The sequence below is a fragment of the Cyanistes caeruleus genome, chromosome 4 (genome assembly GCF_971803275.1).
Source record: "Cyanistes caeruleus chromosome 4, bCyaCae1.hap1.1, whole genome shotgun sequence".
In the NCBI taxonomy this organism is placed as follows: domain Eukaryota; kingdom Metazoa; phylum Chordata; class Aves; order Passeriformes; family Paridae; genus Cyanistes; species Cyanistes caeruleus.
The window spans coordinates 80,530,423-80,549,989 of record NC_141704.1 but is presented as its reverse complement, the minus strand read 5'-3'; the positions used below and the strand labels follow the sequence as shown (position 1 = coordinate 80,549,989).

The window sequence follows — 19,567 nt, the reverse complement described above, 5'->3', positions numbered from 1 at the left end:
ATGTGTTACTAACAGATGTTTCTTACTTACCTAAGGGAACTGTTATAATTACACTATACGCTTATTGGGATGGCATTTAACCAAGATAGTTTAGGAACTTTAGGTGGTGACTTTGTGTTCTTTCATTCATCTTGTATGAATGTATTAAAAAATGTAAAAAAACAGTTGAACAACCAGGCCTCCTCCCAGCTCATATCCACCAAACTCAGCTCAGCACAATGGAACTCTGGATGTTCAGCCTCTCCCTGGTCCGTCCCTGAGCATCAGAGGAGTTTGGATTTGTTGCTCCAAGCATTGCCCTGGAGCCTGTCTTTGCAATTCCTGGGATGGGATGGCAACAGGCCATGCTAATGTTGGGGTTTGAGGTAGGCAGAGTTATGGACTGACCACCTAGTCTCTCTGTTTCTGTGCTCTTTACTGTGAAATGCTGGCAGCGTGGCCTCTTCACGATAATCATGAAGGTTGGAAAAGACCTCTAAGATAATTGAGTCAAACCATTAACTCAGCACTGCCCAGCCCACCACTGAACCCTGTCCTAAACACTACATCCACAGATACCTCCAGGGATGGTGGACAGCTTCCCCCAGAGCTTGACAACCCCTTTTTCAGTGAAAAAATGCTGCCAATCTAAACCTCCCTTGGCCCATTCCCTCTTGTCCTGTTGTTCGTCACTGGGGAGAAGAGCCCGACACCCACGGAGGAGGGAGGCTTAAACCATGGGTGTTTTCCCAGGGATTTGAGGTTTTTTGGGTTGGCTTAGAGGTCAGTAGGACTAGCTCTGAGTGCTGTCCTGTCACCAGGGCTGTGCAGTGGAGGCAGGCTGCCCCCGTGGCTGCTGCAGAGCTCCGCGTTCCGGCACCTTCCGACTGCAGCGCGAGGCGCTCCGTGTTCTCCCTCTGCATCTTCATTTATGGAACTAATCACACAATTACCTGCAGGCATGTGTTAAATATGACACTGGTCTCTGCAAAATAATGGGCCAATTGCAAACAATGAATAAAGAGAGGCAGCTCCATTTATAACTGCTGTTTCAACAGAACTGTGTTGTAATCAAAGTGATCTGAGGGTGACTCATTAATTAATTGATGTTCTTTTTTATTATGTGCTATTGAGTTAATGAGTAATTTGTGCTAGATAACTCTCTGAACACGCTGATTACGTGAGATATTTTCTGGGGCTTTCATATCAATGACATGCTGAATAGGTGGAAGATGGTATTTGCTTATGTATACTCATTATTAGCAGGTTCAGGATGAATATAAATCAGCAGAAGGGCATTTTAAAAGGTATTAGATACATGCAGCTCTTACTTTAATGCTTTAAACAGATAGTCTTCAGCTTTTAATGCCTTAAATAGTATTAAAATCACTTCCTTTATAATACTTCTATCACCCACAATTGGCAGCTTTTAGAGAGGTGCCTACACAAAGGATTTTTACTGGGAGCATGTTTGTGCTAACGGCCTATTACCTTGCACATATTGTATTTTGGTTTCCTTTTGCAAGGTACTGAGCAGTAAACAGGTTTGGTCTGCATCATTGGCCAGAAGTAGGAGGAATGTGTTAAGTGAATATGTAATTGTGTTTTTTTTTTTTTTTATCTAAAGTGGTATTTAAAGGAATAGAAACACTGTTCTTATATACAGTACACACTTTGCTTTGTGTAGTTTGACTTGTTAAAGCTTTTGCTTTATTGAAACCACAACATCTCCAATGCCATAGGAGTTTTTTATTCATTGAACAACAAATGGCTAAATTGATAATTTAGTCTGACAACAGCAGCACAGTGGAAGCTTTCAGAAAAATCAGCTAAATGTATAAAATTATACCCAGCAATCACTACAGACCTTCATTTTTGACAAGATTTGTTCTAGGTACAGATGACTGTAAACTACCTACTGCTGAGAAAATTATAAGAAGCTGCTGCATATTACGTTGAAAAAAGCCTTTAAAGTACTTTAAAATCTATACAGTCAAAACCTTGCCACAGTCCCTGTTTGTTTCTTTTTCCCAGTCTCCCTTCTCACTGACCACTTCTCAATTTATCTTCCCCAAGTCATTTTATGTGTAGGCAATTAGGAACAGCTGAGGGATTGCTGGATGATTTTCCTTTATTTACATTACGTGAGCAAAACATCTGAACATTTTGGGAGGATAGGAGAACATGAAAGTGTGCTTAAAAAGCCACGAAACAACCCAGAAGATAGAAAAAACACAAATCATGAAATAGATCAACTTTTAGCCCTGGTCACTGTTTCTGCCAAATCCAGGCTGTCTTGATCCATCACCATTTGTGGCAGATAGCAGACACAGCAGGTTACAGTTGTCAGAGGAGCTTTTCACAGTTGAAAATCAAGGTCTGAGAATTTTTTAGTTTTCCACATGGCTCAAAACCAGCCATCCAAGTTGATTGTAGTAGATTTTTTGAAAAAAAAAAAGATTGTTATTATTATTTTTGAAAAAAAAAAGATTGTTATTATTATTTTTGTCTGGCTAAACTTCACGATGTGTACAGATAGAAACAAAGATGGGAGACACAAGTGGAAGCATCAAATAGATGGAATAAGGGGGGCTATCAGAGTGTTTTGGTGGATGCAGACAGCATGTTGATACACACAGTGATGGAGAAGGAGAACCAAGGTAGGTAACATAAAGCAACCCAAAGGAATGGTCTAAGCCTCTGTCAAAATGATCACTAAAAGTGGCCTGGCAGATAATCTCTCTCCAGTATTGACTTATGATGATGTACTTTATTGGAGTTGTAAATGTTTCCATTAAGTATTTCAACTCTCAGTCATTATTTTAACAGCCAGGCAAGACGGAAGTTTGAAATACAGGAAAATGTGTAATTGATCTTTGACCTACATCAAATCTAAATTTATTCTGTGTCCTCTACATACAAATTTTAGATATGTATGTGAATAAGACAGATGAGCATAAAGTGCTCAAAGCAATGCCATACCATTGTGCACTGCAATATATCCATATTCTTTATCCTTCCATCAATTAAGATTGGTATAATGCTGAGGTTATTTTATTTCTCCACAGCAGGACCACCTTCCTCTTCCACACTTTGAGCCAATGTCACATATGCACATATGAGCAGCACAGCATGTAGTAATGAGCCACTCTTTCCCCATTCCCCTCTCTTCATTTGCTCCATGAAGAGCTGAGCAGCAGCACTTTGTGGGAATGAGAGATTCCTTGAGCACTTACAGCACTGCTAGTGCTCAGCTGCCATCATCCCTTTCCTTAGGCTAAGCTGGTTTTGGGGCTTTCCTGCCTCAGATCTGTGGTTGCCTCCCGTGAATTCTCTGCTCCTCCCAGGGTGTCCTAATGCTGCTCTGTAACACTCGCATGGCTCTTGGTTTTCTGAGGAGCCAAAAATGCTTTACAAAAGCATTTGTAAATATCCATGTATATTTTTCCATGTATTATATGTATCCATGAGCCCCATTTGACAGATGGGGAAAACTGAGGCACAGAGAAGCTGAGTGACTTGCCCAAACTTACAGGGAGCCAAAGACAAACGTCAAAGACCCTTCTTTCCCATCCTCCAGTTTTATTTCTGAACCAGGGATTTCTACTCCTTCTGCAGCCTACTGCTGGAAAGAAGTAGAGATCTTTCTGATTTCTAATGGGAAGAGCCAAGAGGGGCTGGAGGAGAAAATTGAAATTTGGCTCAAAACAAGATAATATGATTCTTCCCTTTCTGTCCACCCTGACCTTCATGGAAAGGACAGCTTGTTTATTGCACTGAAGAAGGTCTGTGAGAGCCTAATAGCACCTCTGACACCAGCTGCTTCGTTATCCCAAAGATATTAAGGGACTGTGGAAGGGAGTGGAAGAGACACTTGTGCTCAAGGTTAGGAAGGAAGATAGTCCACCAAAGAGGGCTAAATTTAATTTGAAAAACTATGTGGAGCTATTTCTTCTAATTAACAAGAACAGCCTGAGGAGCTGTTGCATTTTTTACTGGTCCTGTATGAGTCAGAGTCAAGTTTTGTGAGCCATGCTTATTTTCAAAAGGGTTCACAGCCAGAAAAAAACCCACACTCTTAACAACAGTCATTAAAACTAAATATCTATTTCTAAGTCGAGCCACTGTGCAGTGTACTCTTACCATACACTTAAGGAATTTCCCCACTGCATTACAAAGTTTCTTTGACCATCCCCAGCAAAAACATGCTGAAACTGCAACAGGACAGGAAGAGCAGGGAAGGACAGCAGTCAACTTGAGCAGAGACATGGGTTCATACTTGAAATAAAAACAAGAGCTTAGCTTCATAACAACATAGGGTATAGTGGGTTTCTTTTTTTTTTGTTTGTTTTTTTCTTCTTAATACTGTTTTGTTGTTTGTTTTTAATACAGGTTGTTTTCCCAGTGAGCTAGATTACAGTGGCAAACAGACAAGACATAAATATGCATTTAACAACTTTTTAAACATTCATCCTGCTTCCCTTTGCCAAACACCTGTAAGCTCTGTCAGGGGCGTGAGCACTTAGGGACGTCCTGCTGCTGCAATAACTTCATGGCTTTAAAAACAAAGGTCCACCTCTCCTAGAAAACGGACTGATTGCCAACAGGAGCTGTCAGCAGCGATTCCACCTCTGTCAAAAGGATTTTAATTGCCAGTATTGATGGGACAAACCTGTAGGATGTTGGCATGGACAGCAAGGTACCTGTGCAGTCGAGTGTGGTAGCTCTCGCTTGCTATTGCAAAGTTTTGTCCCATCCACATCAGCATTTAAATTACCTTCAGCATTCACTGAGGTGGGTAATTAGCAACCAGTCACTCTCCCAGTGTCAGCTCAGGGTCATTTCTTTAATGTAAATAGACCCTCAGAGGGGGCTGTTTACAGTGCCTTCTACTTTCTCTTTTTTCCAGGGTTTGTTGAGGACGCAGCCCCAGAAAACATTAGGGTTAAGCCCTGATAGACAAAAATAAAACAAAAAAAATAATAAAAAAAAAAGAGTAAGAAAAAAAAGGAAATAAAAGAAAAAAGGAAAGAGAGAGAGAGGGAGATGAGGGAGAGAAAGAGACCCCTCAAATTTTAAGAATTTTTTAAAATGTATATTAACAGAAATCTCCCTTTCTTCCCCCCCTCCAAATTAATGATTTCAGAAAAATAACATATATATTTTTATATATATATATATATATATATAAAATAAGATACCCAGAGGCACTGGTTTGCATTAGGGCTTAATTTCCAGCTAAATTAAAAATCAAATCCAGGCATTTGGAATGCCTAAGGGGCACGAAAGCAGCACCCAAAATCATTAACTTTTGCACCTTTTATAATATATCTCAAACCAGTCAGATTTGCTTTTCAAAATTTTGTAGTAAAATAAAAGTGCTCTTTGAGGAAAATCCATGCAATTAAACAGCAGATGCTTAACCCCTGAAAAATAGAGGCTTATAAGAGAAGTGCTGATAGACCCTTAACCATAGCATCATTAGCAGCAGGTGCTGCTAGTTATTAGTTTTCTAAATAGTTTTAATGTAAACAGTATTCTTAAGCTCTAAGTGTAGCATAATGGTTGGGATTTGCTCTTTAATGCTTTTTACTAGAAAGATACAGCTCATTTAAAATAGCTGGTAGATACAGAAAGCATAAATATACAGTAAGTTTAGACACTGATTGTACTAAATGCAACAATACAAAGAAGCAAACAGGAACACAAATGGTAACACAATAAAACTGTATTACATTTGTGCTTCAAATATTACAATACATTATGTACAATAGTCCAAAATAAACATCTCATGCCAAATGACACAAAAAGAAACAAAAAAAAAACCCAAACAAACTGAAAATCCCAAGAGCAAGCAAAAAGAATCCAGCTGTATATACAGTACCTTTTTAATTAACATTCAACTCTGAACTGGAGCAATTTTCACTACATACAGATGCAGTCCGCCTTTTATTTCACGCAACCATTCTGTCTCCCTATATCTATGCTATTCAGTAGGTTCCTGTGTCATTTCTTATATACAAGTTGAGCAAAAAAGATAAAAGAACATAGTGCTTTTTATTCTTAATGATGTGGCATCCGATCAGCGAACCTGGGGTGCATAACCTTCTTTCATTAAACCCTCCTCATAGTCTGTCTGGCACAGAATCATGTTGTTCTTCAGGAAAAATTTGTCTCCCACACAAAATCTGAAATTAAAATAATAAAGGGGAAAGAGAAAGAGAGTTTGAGGATAAATGATGCGATATGGACTTAGAGGGTTGTAGAGCGAGCGTTGGCTGGACAGCAGCCACGTGTGCACGTGGGAAAGCCCAGCAGAGGAATTGCCCTGGTGCCACAATTAATCCTGTGCTTTCAACAAAATCCAGTGCATTCAGGCACTCTGGGTTCCCCTGCCAAAGATCTCACTCAAAGCCCACCGTGGACTGTGGGAGTCCTGGATCAGGAGTGGCACAAAGCTAAAACACAATAAATATCCCAGCTGAGTGAAAAGTAAATGTCCTGCTCTCGTGCAAACCAGAAGGAAGACAAAGTGGAGAGCTGGTCTGAGATACCTTGCATTTGTCTCGTGCCCTAGTAAGAATTTCTTGTTATGTTTCAGTTGGATATTTCACTAGATTTGATTTAAGATGGTGATTCTCAGATCTGCTTCTAGCACACACACAACTTTACCCACACTGTGGTGCAAACCAGAGACACACAGGCATGCAGATAAACCTTTTTCCCTTGTTTTTTCCTGTAGGAGTTGATTATAAATTTAGTTACTCAGCTAACTCTCTCTCTCTTGTGGTATCAGCGTACCTACCTTGTTACGCTATTACGCGCATCAGAATGATCTGATTGCTGCAAAACACCACAGAGATTTCATTTGCTTTCCTCTGATGATCAGGACAATCATGTAGTGCTAGTGCTCCTGGCTGTCTGACTTCAAACTTCCAGGAAAGTAGGATTTCCCAGCTAAAAATGTGTGTTTGAATTTAAGAGGGCTCTTCCCCAGCACACCCTTCAATCCTTCTTCCCCTTGACAAAGCCACTCCTCTCGAAGATACTGAGGGAGAAGTGAATGGGGCCAATGCAGAAAAAAAAAAGTTTCCCTAGTGACTGCCTTGGCAGGGTTACATGGCTTTGTTTGCAGTGAACTCTCCAGCTATGAAATATACTGGGAGGCACTGCTTGCCTTATTCCAATTAAAATGAAAGAAAGTAACCTAAATGAACCCCTCAACACTGATGTGAATAAATGAAACCAGCTTCTACCAGCTAATTATGGATCTCAGTACATAAAGTATTGTTTAATGTGTAACGGATTATAATGTCCTTTTTTTATATAATTTCCAAATGGTGACATCTTGGACACAATTAGGGTCAGATATAAATGCTTGTGTTGTTTACGGTAGATTTAACAGCAGAGTAGCTATGGGAATAGCTGTATATGTATTTAATTGTAACAATTTAACCTTCAAATAGTGGTGCCTGCTGGAGTTGACCCAGTGAAACTCCACAAATGACACAGGTTGACCCACCTGACCCCTGATAGTGGTCTGTCTTTATCAGACAGTCAATTTCTAATGATGTTCAAGCAGAAATCTTGGTGAATTGTTACAGATTAAATTGTGTATGGAAAGCAGTCCTTTAATGTTTTGTGAAGTTGGAGGTTTAAATGAGTAGCAGTTGGACTGATTTACATTTGTGAAGATTGGAATGCTAGACAAACAGTGAACCCATTTATTTTCCAACTGGGTAGCTCTGGAAATTTATCCTTATGCTAACTAAATAGATAGAGGGAAAATAGTGTAATAAAAAAGTGGATTGAAAAGAATTAGCTCTGCTCTTAAAGGAAAATTGGTTTGTTTATTTGTGGACTTTTTTTTTTTTCTGTGGGGTTACTGCCTGCTGCTGCTGCTGATTGAAAACAGATTGTGGGAGGATCCTGATATCTTTAAGTTATTTATGGTCAACAATCTTTTACAGAATTTAGAGGTTCCTATTATTCTTCCCACACCAATCCTGGTATACTAGGCTACTAACAACACAGAATGATTTTGAGTAGCAGTGTTGAAATGTAGAATTCTTACATAAAAGTTGTTCTGTGGTGTTTTTTCCTAGTTTCCATCTTTTTCTATTTTTGTCCATTGACAGCGACGTTGAGAAAAATTCTTCCGTGCACCTTACAGGATTAGGTAAAGAAGTCTTAACTAATACCAACATGTAACATTTGTTTTTCCCAAGGAAGTCACATTTAAAATCAACAAGAAAACAGCTGGGAGACAAAACCACCTCTGTACCCAGCAGAAAACACTAAGCCTGAACTGAGAATATTATTCAGCTGCGTATTCCTTTTGTTCCGGGGAAAGACAGACCTTAGCAAACTAATATTTAGTTAATATTTAGCATTTAGCAAATGAAAAATACACTGCTGAAGTGCAATTAGCTTGCATGGCAATACTGAACACGTGTGGCCTCATGCAATATTGTTTGCATCAAAATCCTGCCTGAAGGATTTTGTTCCTCAGCCCTCAGAGAAGCGACACAGTTTGAATTAAACTGCACTGGCTACACGGGAGAGTCGGGATGCCTTCCCCAATAAAAAGTGTCAGTGCCTTTTGCTTTAGCAGTGTTGATAAGTGGAGGCAGAAGTGCTCTGCCTGTGCCTACATGGCATGTGGCAGCTTTATGCACGGGTGGATTAAACACGCACAGTTCCGCGCATCCCTCGCGTTCCCAACGCGCCGCTGTTCGGCGGAGAGAGGCTGCCAGTGGCCTCTCCAACCATGCTTGGCTGTCTGTCTCCATGGGAAAGCATCCTCTGCATGGTCCCCCGTGCCTTGGGGGAAACCTGCTGTTTGTGATGCCTAGGGTTCAAAAATTCTGCAATTTTTTTCATATTGTGCAAGCTCAGTGACAAGCGTACTTGGCAAAGGCTGACAGTGAGGCTGGTGGGGGTCCCTGGGTGTTTAATGTGTGAATTGTGCACTCATTAGGTGACAAAGTGGTAACCACCAGGTGAAAAACCTGTAATCCTGGCATGCTGGCTCCCAGGTAGAGTGGGACAGGGCAAGCAAGCAGAGGAAGTATGATGAATTCCGGCCGTTCACACTTTCAACCTTATTTGAGTCTCAAAAGCAGATTTAGCCTCTCCTAAAGTGAAAGAACTATCTGTAACTACTTCAGATGGGGTTTGCACACTGCAGGATTTAAACCTGGCTCAGCTTTAAAGTGGGAGGGGAAATTGAAGCCTAGCATCCCACTAAGGTTGGGGGCTTTTTTATGAAACTGGCATGGGGTGTAAATCAGGGCACAATTTGGGCACACACATTAAACGGAGTTGGGGAGCGTATTAAGATGCTGCTGTGTTAGGGGTATATAATTAGGCAAGATTATTACTCTTCTAGCAGGCAGATGGTAGTCTTCAGCCTTCCCTAAAACCCTCACCCAATTTTTTTTTAATAGGCATGCAAGATGAAGAGGAAAGAATGTACAATAGGCAGCATTAACATGCCAGATTGGACCGAGCACCATAAATTGATAATAGTACTTTTGACACGACAGTGACATTAGTAGAATGACCATTATAATTAACCTACATCCTAGAACCCCTGTCATATTTTACAGTGGCAAAAGGAAGGCCATCTGTATTACAAAATGACCTCTGTTATCACCTTGTTTGGAAGGGAAGGTGTGCCTAGACTAATCACAAGAAGTAAAAAAACTTCCATTTTGAGAAGTAGCTCTTTCAGTGCTCAAAATAGATATTTAAGGAGATCTCACTGCTGTCTGTCATCTTTTCTGATGCACAGGACATGTGTCAAGGTACTGAAGACTGCTTAAGGAAGCAAGAGAAATATTGCTGTGAAGGAAGATGGCTTTGTGTGTGCCTCCTCTGATAATGCCAGATCTTTGTCACTGGAGAAAGAAACCAAATCTGGAAGCACTTAGTTGATTTCCTGAGGATTAAGACAGTTCAGAATTAACCACACAAACACCCTTCCCCTCTACTTTTTTTGCAATCAGTGATGTAACCTGGGCTCTGCTTTTCACCTTTCCTCTCTCTTTTTAAATGTTGAGCTCCCAGTACAGTTCACATTATCTATATGGATCACTAAGAGAACAAAGCCACTCTTTTACATCATCAGCCCACACCTGTGGTTTATTAATTCTGTCAAAATGTCCCTTTCAAAGGCTGGAAAGTGGGAGCTGTGCCTGAGTTTGTACATTTTCACCAGTACCTGTGTAGACACAGAATCCCAGTTCAACTTAAAATGGCAAATCTCAACTCGGTGTGCTTGTCATGCAGTTTTATAAAAAGCAGGTATGGGCATTATGTTAATTCCTATTCTAAATTTTGAGATGTACAATGAAAATAAGCAGTACTCAGGCCTTCAGAATTTATAAAATGACCACTCATGCAAAAAACTAATATTGGGGTTTGAAATAAGGATGTCCCAGGCATTGTACTCCCACTCCCCGGCTTGGCAGAGAACAAAAGCAGCATTGTGTGGGCATTTTACAGTTTATACTGGAGGTAAGTGTTTACAGCTACATCAGGACAGCAATTTCAATGAGTGTGTAACCATTTTCAGTCCAGTTTCTATTAAAATCAAGGCAATTTCAGAGAGAAGGGTAGAACAGGCGGTTTAAACACCTCTCAGAGATAGCAGATGGGGGTTTTAAGCCATACTCCGAGTTGACTTCAAACGGCAGAGAGAAAATATCACAGGAGTAGGGAACGAGGTGCTAAAGAGAGTGAGAGGAAGGACACACAAACTCTGGGAAGTGGGAAAGCCGAAGGCAGGCTGACATCATCGCTCCAAAAGTGTCAAGCAAAGATACAGCTGAGCCCACTTGCAAGATTTTCCACTCCATTTTGTTTGTCACACACATGCAACCTGACAAAGTGTGAAAGGCAGTGTCTGTTTACAAGTTTATTTTTCCGGTGGTTTCCTTCCTTCCTCCCACCACCCCCACCTCCAAATTTTCTGCAGAAATTAGATATATTGAGGTTACTGTCAACGTGAAGGGCTTCTGAGGAGAAGTTAAATATGTTTACAGAGAAGAAAGGGGAACACTCACACCATTAAGATGACTGTCACTAAGCTCTGCAGGTACTTAGGCGATGGAAAAACTTCAAATTAGGAGTAAGCTGGACAGAGACATGAGAGATAAGAGGATGCTAAAACCTTTAGGCTAGGAGCAAAGCTTAATATTCACAAAATTGCTACAGCTTTAAGCATCAGTATCAAGAAAAACGTGGGGGAAATATCTCAAAAACTGTCTGGCTGGAGCAATTAGATCCTGGAGCTGAATAGCTTTATGAAAGGGAAAATAGGAGACAGTGCCTATTTGACACAGGGGACCAGGTTTAGTGGCTCAGGAGCTTTCCTTTCAGGCCTGAGTCTACACTCTGTCTGCCTAGAGTACAGTGTGTGAGACAATGCCTTTTTCTCCTCACTCTGAAAAAGTCACGTTCAGGAGGCCAATAAAGGGACAGGGATGAGTTAGTTCAGAGCTAGAGTTCATGGCCTGGACAAAAGTGTCTTTAAGTGAAGGGAGCCTAATTACCATCCAGACTGAGACTTGCACTGGATGGTGACTTGTAGATACTCAAAAGATAATAATGCAAACAGTGAAGTTGTCCATAAAAGCAGAAAAATCACTGAGTCTTCACAAAGAGCACTAGGCAAAGATGGACAGGCATCTCTCTGGGCCAGGACCAACTCTTTAAAGGGTAGGAATGTGGGGGTCATGCAACAGCAAGACCCAAGTATGGGCTGCCCCTGGATCAGTGAGATGTGTGTTAATATAAATATTACCTAGCTTGAAAAGCAGAAAGGGCTGGAAGGAGCAACCAGGCCCAGAACATCAGAAAAAAAAAATTCAGTGTTGGCAAAGACAGAGCCAGACATCTGAAGAAACAATTCTGCATTCTCATGAACATTGCATGTTAGAAAAAAAACCCCTAAATGGTAGATGATAACTGAAAATGAAATGTGGAATTGAACAGAGGGCACTACCTACTCTGCAAAACTACTGCAGAGAAGGACCTAAAGGTTTTAAAATTTAATGGGGGAAGAAAATGTGACATTGGGCGTTGGAAACCTGGGCACAGAGAATTTCAGGCTTTCTGTGCTGACAGAAAACACCTGCAGGAGAGCACTGTGTTTGACCTGAGGCTGTGGAAAAGGCTTCAAAAACTGAGATTATGGGTGTCTAGTTTGAATAGAGGTGTGTTATATCACGTGGTGGAAAATTTAAGGTTTTGGGATATAGTAATATACATGTAGACAGATGGAGGTTTTAAGGTGTAAGCTTGTCTTGCTTTTTCACCTTCTACTTCTTAGATTTAAATGATATTGTGTGATTGGGTAAAAAAGTCCACAGTGCAGAATGCAGGTATTTAGGTATTAGGTTAAAAGTAAAAAAAAAAATTAGTTAGCATTTTATAATTAGGTAGTTGACACTTAAAAGGCCTTGTAAAAAGAAGCCTAAGGCTCCATTTTTATTTTGTTGGCTTTGTGTGCTAAAAAACTCAGAGTCTGTGAGAATGTAACATAAATAAGAAATAAAAAACATTTCTGAGTCCAAAGAATGCTGTCTTTCACTCATTAATCCCAACCCTAAAGAAAAAACCATGAGACATTTTACAACTGGGGAATAAGGTTAAACAGGCCCTGCAATAGCTGGTGAGCTTGATACACCCACTGGTGATTTTTTTTGGATATTGTTGATGTGTTTGTGAATAAAAAATTTCTCTTCAATAAATAAATTACATATTGGTGGAATTAGTGGCTGGAGCAAAAACCTAAAACCCCTCAATAACATTATTTTGCATGCAAATGGGCAGGAGAAACTTTAAAAAAAGTTAAACTGAAGTCTTACAAACACATCCTGACTCAGATTCTGCTGTGTGGTTTTGATTAGCTTGAGCAGAGTAAGAAAAAATGATCCTAAAGGACAACAGAAATTATTAATGAAATGGTCTGTGACAAGATTTTTCTGTTTAAAAGAGAGCAGGAAAAGGTTTCATAGTAGAGCTGAAAACCCCCAAGTTGTCTAACAATGTGGGGGTTTATTGTCATACAAGTAACAAAACCCAAAAGATTTGAAGCTATTAATGAGAGAATGTAGCCAGTGGGATGCTTTGCCATAGGAACCACAGAAGAACTGTGTTGGAGCATCCATAAAATGGGACTTTTTGTAAAAAAACAACAAAATTAATTCTTCAGAAGGACACTAGTTCCAAATTGTGAGGAGGAAATGTACCCTACAAGCAGTCTGCTTTGTGAGGCTCCATGAGAGCTATTGCAATAGAATAAGGACTAGGGTCACTTTTGAGAATGGGAATTCAATTCTTCTAAACTCCTGGAACCACTCCCTGTTTTCACTCGATGAACTAGACCGTATTTCAGGTAAATTCATTCTTTTGTTCTCAGTCTAAGACACCTGTAAGACTATTTCAGAAACCCTTTGCCCAAAATACATGCAAAGTAAAAATCAAATAAAAGATTAGATTGAAGGCTTAGGAATAAAAAGGCTGAGAATTATTAAATAACCCAGTTAAGCTCCATTTCAGAAGCATCTAACAGCACTTTTCCGGGGGGATCAGTGGCCCCAGGGAACACTACAATGTGTGTTAGCTGCAAAGTGAAATTGTACATTAGTTTGCAGCTGTAATGGTAAAACAGGAATATTAAAAATATTCATAACAGCTGTGTTGGTTTTTTTTTTTTTTTTTGGTGGGGGGAAGAAAAAGAAAGTTCACTTCCTCAGATCCAAGAGTGCTAACTATGATGAAAATCTTTTGCACTCCGGCTAACAAACATTGTCTGCTTTGCTTGACTGATGAAGATTAGCTGACTTCTTACATTAAAGAAGTTTGTCTTGTATGGGCTGAAGTGACAAGACAATAACTAAGTGCTAATTGTGCATAACCAACACTAAAGATATGCAGCCCCATTATGGCATGTAATAAATGAAGCGAACAACAGAAATATATTGGGTGCTTTAATAATGATACCAGAACCGTGGTTTGGAAAAAAAACAGGATGTGAAGGGTTTAGGAAATGAAACCCTAGGACACTCTGTGTGTGTGTGTTTTACGTGTGGGAGCCTCTGCCTGCCTCGCTCGGAATACGGCTTCTCAGTTCTGTGGCAAGACAAAATTGATATAGGACTTTAAATAGCATTAGAACCTATAATTACTTTGCATTATTATATAGTTTAAGCAGTGGTTATTACTTGCCTGCTATTTTAATTTCCCATGCAACATGATGAAAAAGGTCAATTTGGCTTTTTTTTAAAGAGCGTAATTGTGGTGTGCTACACTTATTAGCAGCTGTACATTTTATGGTTCTTTAGGGATGTTTGATTTTTAAATGACTACAGTGTTAAAAAATAATACACTGTAGGACAAGGTGAGTTAGGAAAGCTTATTTAGAGCTGTGTCTGGCTTTGTCATGTTAGACTATTATCTTCCTGATTTTTCATTGCTTCCCTAAAAACGTGTATCTTGCATTTCTTCCCAACTGAAGAAAAAGAAAAAAAATGCTATAAAGTGCTAAATAGGACCATGTAATAACTGAAAAATAACTGAGAATAATAGGGACATTAAGGAGTGGACATAATTGTCTCTCTCACTTCCTAAACCTCATAGAACTCACTGGCAAAGCTGCTATCAGCTCTGGCAGAGCCAGAAATGGAGCTCCCGGTGAAGTCTCTGATGGGATTTGGCCACCACTAGGAGTGTAGCTGGTAAAAACTTGGCTCTATTCACCTCTGAAATAATCAGTTGTTACAATTTTACCATTTCTGACATTCCTTCTCCAACTGTGCCATATGGGTGATGCTTCAGAACAGGGTGCCAGGTTTGGATCCTTGGGATTTTTATAACCTACGGTTTGGATATGGAAATAAAAATAGGACCGTAAGAGGTCCAAGGCTGCTGCAGAGGAAATGGTGGGAACAACATCTTTTAAATCTAAATGATTACAATTCTGGCAACAGGAAGAAACAATGTGTACTTTTAAAGAAATAAATGTGATAAAAATGAAGAATTAAAGTGAAATTAATGCAATAGTGACAAATGGTACTGCTATGCTCTTCTGCTGAAAAGGATCTCAAAGACCTTTATAAATATTAATTAATTAAACCTGACAGACAGCCTTTTGAAGGAGAGGAAGTAACATTATTCTTTTTTATTGATGCGGGATTTGAGGCACAGAAAGTTTTCTGGCCAAGGTCATGGAAGATGTTCTGTTTCAGACCCAGGAACAGCACCCAGGTCTTACTCTCCATCCTGGGCTTCTACTACTGGAAAGCTTTTCCTCTTTGGAATGTGTGCCCACACCAATGCCGAGCTAGCACTCAGCTTATGGAACAGACCCAAGGAATTCTCTTACCTCTGATTACAAAGCTGACATGCAAAACAGTCCAGGTGATAAACATTGTCCTTCGCTCTCATCACCATCTCAAAAGCAGGTATGAGCTTACTGCAGGCAGCACAGTTTCCTGTAACGCCAAATAACCTGGAGATACAGAAATAAATAGATTCTTGATTCACTTTTTTAAAAAAAAAATATTATTTTTTTTTTTTCCCCCCCACAGTCTGGTCTTTGACTAACTTCCCAGCACACCTCCTTTTGGAAAGGCTGGCCTTTGGTGGCTCAACTCTGCCAGACTTGCAGCACAAAGACATAGTCTTGCTGAAGAGAGCTTTATGACAGACTAATATTGCACCTATTGTGATGCTATATTCTTTTTCAGCAGGTTATACTGACCTTTCCTGATAAAAGAAACATCTGGTTAAACTAAACAAAGAAACAGTAAACACATTAAGGATGTTACATAACTGTGCAGACAGAGGTCAAGCTGTTTGCATAAGTGGGAAGAGTCTTCTTCTTAGATCCTGCCGTGCAGGAGAGAGCCACATAACCTTGGCTTTTGCTGCTGCTTATTACTAAAACACACTTTAGCTAGAAAAGAAATAACGCTTGAAAAAGCCAACATTCTTCGCGTTTTTGACATCTAGTGCTAAAAGCTTTACCACTATTATTAAAAGAACATTTTATGAACAAGTCATTTAAATCGTCAGAAAGCATTAGTGGTTCATGCACCTTACAACCCTATACCATAGTTATTGCTATGATTATGTTATTCAGGTAGCACATTAAAGTAAATGAGGCTGTAAACTATATATAGTCACATCAGGAGTAGAAGTATAAAATACTGTAAGAACAATATGAAATGCTGTTTTTTTGCCAGACGTCTATATAATTTTCTTTTTAAATTCCCTTTGCTAAAGATTTTTCAATACTTTTCAAGTGTGTGTATTACACACACACACACACAAAAAAAAAGACACACCAAAAAAAAAAAAACCCAAACCCAACTGACATACATACACATCCTTTTGTGACACAGAAGGATTATAATGAACAAGAAAAATACGTTAGCTCTACGCGGCAGCAATCTTTGAAACTAAGTTTATTTAAACTACTTAATAGTTGTGATGGATTATTAAAAGTAATGCTCTGCTTGTGCATAGCGGTTAATGCTGTTTTTAACTATGAAGCACACCAGATGAAAACGCCACATCTGCCACTTTTCTTTTTTTCCTCAACATCAGGCTGACAGCAGAAAAATATAATGGCTCTCAAGGGAAACACCAAATTAAAAGCAGTTCTAAACTAATGAATTCAAAGGTGCTCTGTAGAAAATTCAGTTTGGTAACATAAAAATGAACACAGTTTTTTAATCACATCCCTCCATTTTACTGAATTTCATGGGTTGCCAACAAGCCTACTTAATTCTAAATCCCTTTACCTTCTGCTCCTGCTTAAGGTGTGCTGCCTACAGAATACATGCCTGTTTAATTCAGCAGTTGTGACCCTTTTCCTCCTGTCTGAGATGCTGGTTACTGTGATCACTTGGAGCAATGCTGGGACAAGGCCACCCTCCTCGGCTCCTGCTAGAACGACTCAAGTCAACTTCTATTTTTGTGAAGTTTGATTGCTAAAGTCATAGGTTATTTAAGCTTATTATAAATATTTCTTTTGTGAAACACCCTTTTCCAGCTCTGTCTCCACCACTCATGGGTTTCCCCCTGTCTAAATCCCACCCAGAGTTTCATTCTTTGTCTGTAAGAAGGACACAAGGCTCAGTTGCCTCCCGGAGTTGTGGGCTGCCTTTGTGTCGGAGATGTTTATACCCATGGAGCAAGCACTGGCTCTGCTTTCCTGCCCACCTGTGTAGCAGATGATGGCAGTTCAGCTGTGGGAGGGAAGCAGATCAGGCTGCAAAGGGGCTGTGGGTGCATCGAGCTGGTATCTCATGTGGTGGAGGGAAAGTCAGGCTTTAGGGCTTGGACGCAAGCAGTGATGTTTAAACACGAAGATGAGAGAGGTTCCAGCATCTCTGAGCTCAGTGTGGGGGATCACACAGCCCCTCGGTGCTCAGGTGGTTTAGGTGCAACAGCTGGGTGCTCAAAACAAAGCTGAAAGCCCTGGCCAGGCAGGGTGTGAGGGGCACTGTCACCTTCCAGGGCATCCTTGCAGGTGTGTGTGTGTGTGAGAAAGTGGAAATCCATTACAGCCAGCACTGCGGCTTTGCATGTTGCAGAGCAGCGAAACAATTTGGGATTGTCATCCAGCACTGCGGAGGAGGGAGATTTACTGCACCCCAGTCCACCATGTGCAGATTTCTACAGTCCTGGAACGAGAGACCCTGCAGAAACTGCTCCAGCTAAGCGCCAGATACATTAAAATTTTTCAATTACGTAAAGGGAAGGAGGCCCTCCTTGCTGTTAGTCCTTCTCCACCACACACAAAACAAACATGTGAGATTTATATTAGCTACTGTTAATTTTGGATAAAGCTGTTTATATGAAGAACATAGTTTTCTGCCATTAATAATAATAATAAAAACCCCACAATGCCATTTTGAAATTCTGGACATAGTTTCCCCCAATTTCAATTGCTCTCGCTCCCTGAGCATTTATCAGCTACCTGATTAGAATTTGTTTCCACACAAACCATTGATCATCAGCCTATTACTAGGCAAATGACAGTTAATTACCCACTACATTAACCACTGGGACCTGAGACCTGCTTCTGCTGCCATCAGTCAACATGATAAATGTGGCAAGTTCAGTAATGCATGGCCAGCCCTGAGCTGCCTGCTATAGTGTGAACAACCCTCAATCTCACTTCCAGGCCCAGGAAAATCTATGGCAATCTGCATAATTACAAGCTCTGGGTTAATAACAGACAAATGATTTGTTGCATCTAAACAAAGTCCTTGGAATGGGCCTGGTCTCCTGTGGCTGCCCGGGCTGCTGTTGTGCCACCGGTGTGCTTCCCGCTACAACACGCACAAAACACATCCCCGACGCTGAATCCTTCCAATTTGTTGCCCTCCAATTTATGGATTCTGCATATGTGATTTTTAATCATTAAAGAACTCTTGAAGCAATATTATCTTAATTATTCTCTGCTGTAGCCAGGGAATTAGGCTTCAGATAAAATTTTCTTCTTCTGTGCACTTTCCCTGCCTCACTGGAGGCTCCATCAGTTTTCATCTACACCTGGACTCTGAAATTCTAATGATGAATTATTGCCCCTTTTCCTAAGAGGGTGAACCTTACAAGGGAACATTTTACTGAACTGTCAGCTCACAGACTGAGTGCGGAGATGCGGAAATCTGATCTAATTTACTGCAAAACGATGCATTTGTTAGACTTTCTCCTCAGTTTTGTCCAAGGATCAAGAGACCAGTCAGGAGCCACCCTCCTGTAGTCCTTTGCACAGGAGTACACTTACTCAACTCCCCACATGCCATTTTGTTTTCCTCCTTTCTTCAAACCTGTTACACAAACAAGTTTCTAAAACATGAATTTTACTACTGGAGGGGAGAAGCAGTTTCTTGACAGGCTCCTACGTGGAGCTGATGCACCAAGATACGGTCTCTAGCTTTGTCTATTTTACCAAAAGAGTGGCAAAGATTTAATTCCTACTAGTACTTGCAGCTGCTGGGTACCGTTCTGTGCTCTATTTCCTTTTTCTCTGTGGTAAGAGAATGGTTAAACTCAGCCACATCTACTTACAGATAGTTAGACTGTGCCCTAGCTACCTCAGCAGATTAGAAAACTGAACCTGACTGATTTCACCTAGGAAGAGCAGGTGAGAAAACTCTAAAGCACCTGGACAGATCTTTTCTCATGATGATCTGAACCAACATCTGGAATTTTACATTTATTCCCTGTATATGCTCCAACAGAGATTAGAACAATCAGCCACAGCAAAAGCTTTCATTCTTAATGGATTTGAGCAGTACAGAACATCCTGCACAGAGCTAAAAAATGAAAGACATGCAGAAGCCCTTCTACAAACAAACCCAAACCTGACATTTTGAGCAGCAAAAAGTGTGATTAAGCACCAGGCTATTGATTCTACTTTGGTAGGTTTACTAAACACAAACCTGAAGGTTAAGTACCGAGAGATGAGAAACGGGGAAAAAAGTTGAGAGGGGAAAGACAAGAAAAACAGAGAAAAGCAAGAGTGGAGGGATTCACAAAAGATCTGAGTTTGACTGAAGGA

At 40.3% G+C, this 19,567-nt stretch overlaps 1 protein-coding gene across 5 annotated transcripts in view; it reads right to left on the bottom strand.

Annotated features, from left to right (window-relative positions):
- Window positions 1-1,708: 1,708 nt before the first annotated feature.
- The window catches only part of LMO3 (LIM domain only 3), a 60,212-nt gene continuing 42,353 nt past the window's right edge, over window positions 1,709-19,567 (bottom strand). For all 5 annotated transcript variants that reach the window (XM_086885518.1, XM_086885520.1, XM_086885519.1 and 2 more), the window contains 2 exons: window positions 15,374-15,499; window positions 1,709-6,167 (listed from right to left, as the gene is read on the bottom strand). In XM_086885518.1, coding sequence (XP_086741644.1) covers window positions 6,062-6,167; window positions 15,374-15,499 — 232 coding nt within the window. In that variant the 3' untranslated portion in view covers window positions 1,709-6,061. The remainder of the gene's footprint in view (window positions 6,168-15,373; window positions 15,500-19,567) is intronic.